Consider the following 9,998-nt stretch of genomic DNA (forward strand, 5'->3'; position numbering starts at 1 on the left):
GTTTCCCTCCAGATCTTTAGAATTACCTCAAAAGTGTAGCGGAGGTCAGCAGGATAGCTGAGGTTCAGCGCATACATCAATCCAAATAAAACACCTAATGCTACATTATCAAGGTTTTGTAACACCTTGAGGCCTTCAAGAACAATGCCAATGTCCTCTGCTTCATCACTTGAAGCATGTTCTTTGACAACATACTATATACCAACTGTAGTGTCTTCAATGGCCTTGTTGATTGTGCAAAACAGACAAAAGGTAAGTAAAGAAAAGTTAGGTAAGTCAAACCTAATCACCAAGCCCCATCGAGAAAAGGATAAACAAAATAGTGACACTCGATCTAGTAAGGTCAAAATTAGAACGGAGGCAAATTTAGAGACAACACAGGACTCTTTTTCAGCACACGCGCACAGATCAGACTGTGGGCAGGCAATCAGATATTTAGATCAGATCAGATCAGATCAGATCAGACTGTGGGCAGGCAATCAGATATTTAATGAATTTCACAAAAAGTCTTGAGAATCTTCTATTCTACCTGTAAGTTGATTTACCAGCAACAAGAAACACTGTAATGATTTTTGGTTATGAAACAGTAAAACAATTGACTTAAAAAAAAAGAATATACTATATTCTTTTAATCAATAAACAATTTCCACACAATGATCAAGAATGGGAACAAGAGAAGAGCGGAAGAAGAACACAAGCACCGATTCATATACATACCACATATTCCTGTAGGAGGTTATCTGGATCTTCGCCCATGTAGACACCGACTCCTTTAATGATGCACTCTCGTCCAGCATCTACATCAGGGGTGGGCAAACTACGGCCCGGGGGCCACATGCGGCCCACTAAGCGATTGAATCCGGCCCGCCTGTTGCTTTTTAAGTATTTCAAATTTTAACATACAATCTGGCAACATAACTTGCAAGTCGGACGTCTTATTTAGTAAAAAAAAAAAAAAAAATTACAAATTAAATGAAAATAAATAACAAGAAAAAAAATATATATTAACAATATATATATATAAATAAATGTATGATATATTAAATGACTGATGTTTAAAGTGCTCCTGAAAAAGTTTTACAGATAAAATTAGACCAAAAAAATCTAGAAAAATTATAAGTATAAAATAGTGTGTATGTTAAATATATGTTATGGCCCCCCCGGACAATTTTGTTAACTCAATGCGGCCCACCAGTCAAAATATTTGCCCACCCCTGATCTACATCATCACACTGAAAGGACATTTCTAGATTAGCATCTTAATTCACCACATGTGCCTTAAAGCGATACTCCACTTTGTAAGTTTAGTCTGTATTTTCAGGTATAATCAAATGCGAAAAATACAAATAACATTTTCTATCAATAATAATAATAAACATTTTTAAATGTATCTGAAGGTAAATGAAAATGCAAATTTAGGGCTTAAAGTAATATGAGAGCACTTACCATTATAGAGCCTTCTGAATATGTATGATGTAGCCAGTGAACCTGTGAAATAAAAAATAAATAAATAAATCGCACACAATCATAAAGCAAAGGTGCTAGATGCAGACATTAACTTTGATTACACTTTCTAAACACAATGGCAAGTAAGGATAGGATTATCTAAAGCACACACACAAACAGTCCTAAACATGCCCTAACTTTGTACTAGTTCTTATTTCCCACATTACATTCTCACTCCCAGCGCGTCAAAATCTAAAATCATGCATAATGAAGAGCGACGTCACTTTGATTGGCAGCTGACTGCTGGCGGTCGGCTGCAAACACCGAGCTCATTCAATCACTGAAATCCGTCTGTGTTTGCGGTGTTTTTGACTTTCGAATAATTTTTCATGTAAATACTGGATAAATAACACGGCTTGCTGTGTGGTTAATTGTACTAACAGACTGTCCAAACAGTCGGCGCTCCGTTTTTTCATCACTTCGTTAGTTAGTTACGAGTAAATAGCGAGCTAATCAATTAGCATCGGGCTAAAGCCCTCCAGCGAGCTGCCGCCGGCTGGTGGTGTCACTAGCTAACGTTCCCCAACTTGATGCAAATATCAAGGCTATACATACACACTGATAGCTAGAGTTAACATGCCGTTGTAATTGTTATATTTGCTGCGTTACTGTTTGAGAACAGCGTTCTACTTAACTATCAGCCAAATTACTAGAACAGAAACATATACATTTGAAGACCTTACTTTTTCGGTGACTGGTCGGTGGCGTATGGCCATTTTTTCCACGAGCCAACTTTCGCGGGCTTAGTGATCTTCTTCTTGGTTATTTGCCATCCAAAGATCGGCGCATCAGCGCCAACTTCTGTTCCGGAGTGGTTAATGACATGTCCTGGCGATATTTGAATGTTTTCCATTTCCGGGTGAGACTAAACTCGAGTACATTGACTTTGTTTTTTTAATTTGATCAAGTTAATTTTACATGAAAAAAACTAGCATGTTCAACATTATCCAAAAACAACTTAAATCTGCTTGACTAAATCACGTTCCCAAGCAGAATATAATTTAATTGTGTTGCATATACAAACTTTACTTGTGTAAATTCAAAGACCCACTGTTTCTCTTTTTTTCCAGTGTAAAAAAACGTTCAAAAAAAGTGATCAAATAATTGAGAAAGTGACTATTTTCAGATAAAATTAAAAAAAAGTAGATAACACACACACACACACACACTAACATACTTCTGACAAAAACGGACCAAAATGGCAGCATCAAGAACTCAAAAAAAGGGAAATTGATCTGCGGGCTGCAAATGGCCCCCAGGCGGCACTTTGACACCCTTTGGTCTAGAGCGATATTTTGCTGTAATGAAAATAATACTTTGATTTGTGACTAAAACCGAAATAAGACAAATGATTTTAAAATATTCCTGCACAATGTATTAAATAGTAATGGTAATGGTAATGGTAATGGTAATGGTAATGGTAATGGTAATGGTAATGGTAATGGTAATGGTAATGGTAATGGTAATGGTAATGGTGTTCCAGTAAACCTCGGATATATCGGATTCAATTGTTCCCACTGGTTTTGTCCGATATAAGCGAAATCCGTTATATGCATATACCGGAAAATGTCCGTTTTACGCATATATCGGATTTATATCCGGAATATGCGTAAATCGGATTTTATCCGTTCTAAAAAGGCACTTCCTTGACTATGTTTCCAATGTACCTGGACTGGGCAATGAAAAGAGACGTAAGGTAATGAGAATTGAACTTTATTGGACTGTGAGCATAACAAATTGTTCATGAAGCTAGGCCCTGTTACGCCCGTCAGGCCTACGTTATTTCCAATAGTGAGGTTAAGATCTCATTCACTGCTGTGCTAGTATTATTGACGTCACTCACTTTTATATTTGTCCTAAATCTGGAGCCAGGAGAAAGACAATAGCCAGTGACATCAACAAGATTAGCATAACGATGCGGCCATCCAATATATGCGAGGGAAATTTAATGGAAATGCATTGGAACGGGACTGGAGATTTTGTCCGAAATAGGTGAAATCCGTTATAAAAAATCTGATATATGCAATGAATTTTTATTGGAAATGCATTACAGAAAAATTGGTTCTTTTTTATCTGTCCGTTGTGAGCGAATTTCCGATATATCCGAGTCCGATATATCCGAGGTTTACTGTATTTCATTTGAACATGCATCAGATTCCAATTGAGTGCATCCCATAATCAGTTCCCAGTTCCACATGTCCAAAAGGAGTAGGAAGAAGCAAAGCTTATTAAATCCTACCCCTCCATCTGGTACTTTTACAATCAGAAACTGTTACATTTGTTCACTTCCTGCTTTCCTAATATAATTTAAGTTATTTTTTTTACTTTATTTTAATATTATTTATTTATTTATTTTTTGTCACATACCGAAGATGAACTATATCAGCAAGTTGAAGTATTTGTGATTTTTTTTTTATTTGTGATTTTAGAAATAAGGAGTTAGTATGTTCTCTGTAGGCGGCATTATGAATTATCCTTACTGACCTTTTTTGCAGTACATTCAGCGAGTGAAGATTGCTGTTCTAGTTATTATCCCATATTTCCACACAATAAGTAAGATATGGTAGAACCAGAGATCAATAAAGAGTGTGGAGTGATTTCTGATTGGGAAGAAATTATGCTTAGTATGTGAGTAAGTTAGCAAAACTGTTGATATTTCAGATTATAATAAATATATTTTAATGCTTATTGATAAATAACTCTGGATTGGTATTCCTCACATTCCATAATAGTTTTTTTTACTTGTGTCTGTGCTTCTAACGAGTGAATCTGGGACGGACCAAAGGAATGGCCTCCACCCTCATGGGCGTCCTCGCTCCCTTTGGTATAAATCCAAGACCTTTCCCCAGGCTTCCCTCAGTCAGTGTTGAGCTGAACTGAAGTTTTTCCAGATTCCAGATTCCAAATTCCAGATCACTCCACCATGACTTCTCCCGTCGGAAGACTCCTGGCTTTGGCTTGTGGTCTCACTCTCCTCCTGGGTAAGAGTTACATTTTTCATGATTCATACGATGGCACATCTTAAAGGACTTTCTGTCCTCCAGGTTGTGAGTTCCAAAAGCTCTACACTGCCCCATTTGGGGCAAATGTCACTTTAGATTGCTATTATAAGCCCGAAGCAGAACCACGTACGGTATGCTGGGGTAGAGGAGTTATGGAGGGCCGGGACTGCAATGATGAGATGATCAGGTCAGATGGGAAAGGGATGGTCAGCAGATCCTCTGAACGTTACCACTTCGCCGGCAACATTGCTGAGGGTAATATGTCAGTGACCATCACGGATGTCAAGGAGGATGACTCTGGACTGTACGTCTGTGTGTCGCGCACCCGAATGATGAAGCTGGTGCTCGAGGTCGCAGGTAAGACCCACCACACAATCAGTGATGTTCTTCATATGTATATGAAGCTCAAAATATCTGCTCGCTTGTTGCAGTATATACTCTACTAGTATATATACTATACTCTATGGGTAGTGATTAAGTAGGAATAACGAGTGGTTTGAACACTTCTGAGCTTGTCTGTGACCCCCCCTCCCCGACAGCACCACCTCCCACCATGGCCGCCACCCCCTCCGCTGTCACCGTGAACGCCACTCCCACCATGGCCGCCACCCCCTCCGCTGTCACCGTGAACGCCACTCCCACCATGGCCGCCACCCCCTCCGCTGTCACCGTGAACGCCACTCCCACCGCCTCCGTTGATGTAAGTATTGTAACTACAAAATAAAATTAAATTAAACTAATAAAATAAAAATAAAAAAATAAATAAATGTAATTTAATTTAATTTAATTTAATTTAATTTAATTTAATTTAATTTAATTTAATTTAATTTAATTTAATTTAATTTAATTTAATTTAATTTAATTTAATTTAAAAAAGTATTGAAACTCAGAGTATGCTGACCGTCAGTGTAAAATAACATATGAAAGTGTCTGCTGTGTTCCTGTGAACTGTTTTGGTATCTTCCATGCTAGGAGAAGAAGACAAATCGAGGAGTTTTGGCGGCTTCCATTGTGACACCCCTGGCTCTGGTGATGCTGGCTGTTGCCCTGGTTACCACATGGTACATTGTAAGTGTGCCTTTTACCTTGAGGCGCCACAAAGTACTTTTTAAAAAAACTTACTCTTCATCCTCTCTTCACAGAAAACCCGGACAGCAAGTGTAGACTTGTGAGTATCGTCTGTTTTTTCAACAACAAAAAAACAAATATTCCCAAATAAGATAGAACTCTTCCCTCTAGAGGATGTGAGCAGGATAGGAATGACATCATAGGAATCATATTTTATTAGCAATCAGCTAAAAAAGGCTGTGATGCTGCTTAACCTAATTAACTTAATTAATTCATCTAATTACAGTATGTACAGTGCACACTCACAGATGCATCTCAATTAATTAGAATATCGACTATATCAGCAGTTGAATTCAAAAACTGAAATGGTTACATTCTATTAATACACAAAATGAAATATTTACAGAATATATTTGTTGAATAATTTAGAATATTAGTAATAAATATTATATTAAATATAATTAAAAAATGTCATTGACCCAATGAAATGACTTTGCAGGTTGACGATGGGGATCAGTGGGGAAATTCCTTACGAGTAAGCACGTGTACATGGATATACCAAGGTTGCCATGGTGATGACCAGCAACGACCCAATCACATGTCTTGTATTTTCAGAGTGGGGTCGGGTACGGGCGTGGTGTTGACGAAGTACACCCGTTTGGATGTAAGTGTTCCTTATTTTTTCTAGATTTGTTTTTTTTTTACAGCCAATGATAACAAAAGCACATTTGATCTAACTTCATTGTTCACCTGTCAGGTGTAGGGAGCCTACCCCAGCTGACTTTGGGCGAGAGGCGGAGGGCACCCTGGTCTGATCCTGATTGAGGCATGCTAACCACTCAACCACCGTGCTGCACCTCCCAAGATGAATCATTACAAGCTGTGATTTCTATACTAAGATCGTGTTCTGTTTGTTGGAGTGATGTGAATGACTGCAAAATGAATATTCTTTATTGAATAATATTCTATTATTTCTATGAATTATTGTGTATTTTATCTCCAGTACTCATTGATGTGTTTATGCCATTTGAATACACTTGAAGAAACATCTCGGTCAAGTCCAGCTTCCTCTGGAAGACTCGTGTAGGTTGTTGTGCACAGAATGGGAACTTGAACGTGCATATAACTGCACCTTATTGCACCTAACAGTGTATTCTATATTCTATAGCCTATATTTGATGTTTTTATTTCGCACTTTAACGCTTTTTAGCTCGGTAAGTCACTTTATGTTCATGTAAATGTAGACCAGAATGTCTGAACTTGTGATACATAGAAATGTGTTTGTTTGAAAGTACCAATTACATATTGCACATTTTTTCCATGTAATGTAATGTAATGTAATGTTTTCCCATGATGTGATTTCAATTCAATAAAATAAAGTCAATCATCGAATTTCAAATTATTTTGAAGTTTTACTCATCAAATGCTCTACATGTACATGTGATATTAAAATATAGCTTTATTGTATAAATTCCATTATAAATCACATGTAAGCATGCTAATTATCAAATTCCTGAGTTCCACGATTTACATCACAACAACAGTACATTTTTTATTTTTTACACAGATACATATAAGAAAGTGAGTGTTTCAATTTCACTCATGAATATTTAATGTATTTTTGCTTTTTGGCAGTATTATGGGCACATTTAGGCGGAAATTGGACATGTAGTTTGTCCAAGTGGTGTTGCCGTACAACAGTGGAGGAAAGGTGCACAAGCACAAAACTGTACTCATTTAAGAGTAGTTTTACTTTACGACAGTGCTTCTGAAATTGTGGTAATTTGGCATTAAATACATGCAGGTATAATGTCTGAATGAACACTTTGGTGAGCTGCTAAACATCAGCTGGTGATCTCCTGCATGGTTGAGACCTCTAGCGTATGGTATAGACAACACAGCACAAACGATATGAAAAAACCCGTGTAGGGATGATGTTGCCACTACATGTCCTGGTCCTCCTCAAAGATCATCCACCTGGTCATAGTAGAGATGTCCCTGTAGGATGAAAGACATAAGCATGTGATGCTGGACATGGATGGATGTTGCATGTTAAAAAGGCGTCCCTCACCCCGCTTGATGGTTGAGGCAGCACGGTGGCTCCGTCTGGCCTAGGTTGCGCCACCTCCCCCCTTTCATTGGGGGCATACGAACCGATTCTCTTACGCCAGTACCAGATACCAACCACAGCACAGACGATAGCCAGCAAAAGCATGGTGGTCGTCACGGCCGCTATTGTAGTTGTATCGCCTTTGCTGGAGGCCGCTGGGTCATTGCTGGAGGCCATTGGGTCATTGCTGGAGGCCATTGGGTCATTGCTGGGGACCGCTGGGTCATTGCTGGGGAATGCTGGGTCATTGCTTGGGGTCACAGGGAACGCAGTGCCTGGAGATTCATCGTCATCGCTCGGTGGTGGATCAAGTGGATCCTTGAGTTGGACCAGACAGCTTTTGGAGGAAGCCAGACCTTCCACCGTACAGAGATAGTGTCCATAGTCGTCGTCGTCTCTGATGTTTATAAACAATTCACCTTTTTTAGTGTCCTCAATGGCGTCGGGAGGCAACATCTTGTTTCCGCTGGTCTTCTTCCACGTGTACCGCACCTTGATGCTTTCTGAGGAACTGCATTTGAACATCACATCCATACCCAGTGTAGGCTCCCCGTGCACGGTACAAGTAACAGGGCCAAACTGCTCCGTCACTTCCATGAAAAAGGCTTCTTCTTTAAGGATTTCAGCTGACTTTCGCACTTTACACACGTAGGTCCCCGTGTCGGAGGTTTGCAAGCCTTTGATGGCTATGGAAGCATCTCCTTTGCTGGGGTCAGGAAATTTGAAGGAGACCCTGCCCTTCATTGGTTGGTACAGATCAGTATACAGGTTGCCATTGGTAAACCTAACAATGCTCCTGTAAACAGGTTCCTTCATACTTGGAAGCTGCTTCAACCACTCGATATCGTAGTACCCGTCGGCAGAGGATAGGGTGTACCTGCAGAGAAATGTGGCGGTGTCTCCACGATGTATCACAAGGGTACTCCTGTAACCTGGGCTACAAAAGCTCAGCATCATCACCAAATACCGCAGCACCCACACCATGGTTGGACTGCTGGACAGGAGCTCGCTGTAAAATAAAATACAAATATGTTTGCTTTATTATACTACGGACCACTGCTGTACAACTATACACATCATACAGGTCACATAGTTATTAAACATATCAGCATCAAGGTTAGCTGAAGAATCATAATCATCTTTATGATGCGCCTTCCTCTTTGATCCTCCCAGTCCTCAAACCAGTTTTCTAAAAAGCCAGGACACTACTTCTACTTTGGCAGGATAGCTTGGTTGAGTTGATTTCCTGTTTATAGTTGACTTCTCTTTTGATCGCATATCGTTATTTGACGATTTTATTCATTACGCCGGCACACAATATGTATAATGTATTTGGTGACCTGGTGTTTATGTCTGCTGTCATTTATCACTATTGTGATTGTTATATATAAAATGAAAATGAAAATAAAATGAAACCATTGACATTAGCATTACCAAATGTGCTACATAAACCAAATTAGAGTTGAATCATCTTTCAAATATGAATGTGGTCCTCTGGTGTTTACTGTTTAATGGCATATTTTCAAATAGATCATAGTAATAATTTGTTTTTTCGTCAGAATATTCCTAGGGCCACGAAAAGAGCACTTTGGCCACCCCCGATTTAGGCTCTATGAAGCATTGTGTATAAAAAGATGCTCTTTACCTGCACTTCTTGAAGGATGAAGGAAGTCTCCGTTAGATGATCTGACACCGGTGCAGTGAACGCATCCAATCCACAGGAAATAAACGCCCCACGTCTCCCTTCACTTTATAACCAGTATGCACCAGTTCAAAGCACAAATACATAAGAGGTGCATGTCATAAAGATGCTTTCATCGTGCTGATTATGATGAAATCTACAACCGTTCCATTAAAAAAAAAAATCCAAGACACTTTTGGAGCGGTCATGTTTACCTTTTAGTTCAAAAGTGGAAAATTTCATGTCCGATTTTTGACAAAAAGTCAAATTCCCCCTAGACCTGCATCATGCAGCCTGTACCGTGCATGCGTGGCTTTTCTCCGGGTACTCCGGTTTCCTCCCACATTCCAAAAACATGCTAGGTTAATTAGCGACTCCAAATTGTCCATAGGTATGAATGTGAGTGTGAATGGTTGTTTGTCTATATGTGCCCTGTGATTGCCTGGCCGCCGGTCCGGGGTGTACCCCGCCTCTCGCCCCAAGACAGCTGGGATAGGCTCCAGCATCCTCATGCTGAGGAGGAGAGGTAGAAAAATGAATGAATGAGTGTAAATATTACATTTTTAAATAAGAAATCCAACTTTACGGAAAAGTACTTCTCATGGTCGGGTCTGGAACCAATCAGCCACCA

General features: G+C 39.4%; 1 protein-coding gene and 2 long non-coding RNA genes across 3 annotated transcripts in view; 2 read left to right on the top strand and 1 right to left on the bottom strand.

The window, feature by feature from the left end:
• Nucleotides 1–4,674, top strand: part of LOC144901043 (uncharacterized) — a 91,013-nt gene extending 86,339 nt beyond the window's left edge. The window contains exons 2-3 of the long non-coding RNA XR_013629221.1: nt 4,271–4,487; nt 4,551–4,674. This is a non-coding gene — a long non-coding RNA (uncharacterized LOC144901043). The remainder of the gene's footprint in view (nt 1–4,270; nt 4,488–4,550) is intronic.
• A 754-nt stretch (nt 4,675–5,428) lies between these two features.
• LOC144901180 (uncharacterized) lies at nt 5,429–6,949 on the top strand. Its single transcript, XR_013629323.1, has 5 exons — nt 5,429–5,576; nt 5,651–5,676; nt 6,076–6,111; nt 6,192–6,240; nt 6,334–6,949. It is a non-coding gene; the product is annotated as an uncharacterized LOC144901180 (long non-coding RNA).
• Nucleotides 6,950–7,309: 360 nt separating this feature from the next.
• Nucleotides 7,310–9,453, bottom strand: LOC131107923 (coxsackievirus and adenovirus receptor homolog). Its single transcript, XM_078793831.1, has 3 exons — nt 9,332–9,453; nt 7,648–8,695; nt 7,310–7,574 (listed from the first exon to the last, which is right to left on the bottom strand). The coding sequence occupies exons 2-3, from the start codon at nt 8,668–8,670 to the stop codon at nt 7,539–7,541; spliced, it is 1,059 nt and encodes a 352-aa protein (XP_078649957.1). The 5' UTR covers nt 8,671–8,695; nt 9,332–9,453; the 3' UTR covers nt 7,310–7,538.
• Nucleotides 9,454–9,998: the final 545 nt, after the last annotated feature.

Source organism: Doryrhamphus excisus, linkage group LG10, assembly GCF_037039965.1.
Source record: "Doryrhamphus excisus strain RoL-2023G ecotype Guam linkage group LG10, RoL_Dexc_Guam_v1.1, whole genome shotgun sequence".
NCBI classification, from domain to species: Eukaryota; Metazoa; Chordata; class Actinopteri; order Syngnathiformes; family Syngnathidae; genus Doryrhamphus; species Doryrhamphus excisus.

Bases quoted from the DNA above. Each gene is read 5' to 3' on its own strand.
- LOC131107923 (XM_078793831.1), bottom strand. From the start codon at position 8,670: ATGGTGTGGGTGCTGCGGTATTTGGTGATGATGCTGAGCTTTTGTAGC. The intron at 7,575-7,647 runs GTGAGGGACGCC...TTCATCCTACAG, and splicing joins TGCCTCAACCATCAAGCGGG to GGACATCTCTACTATGACCA.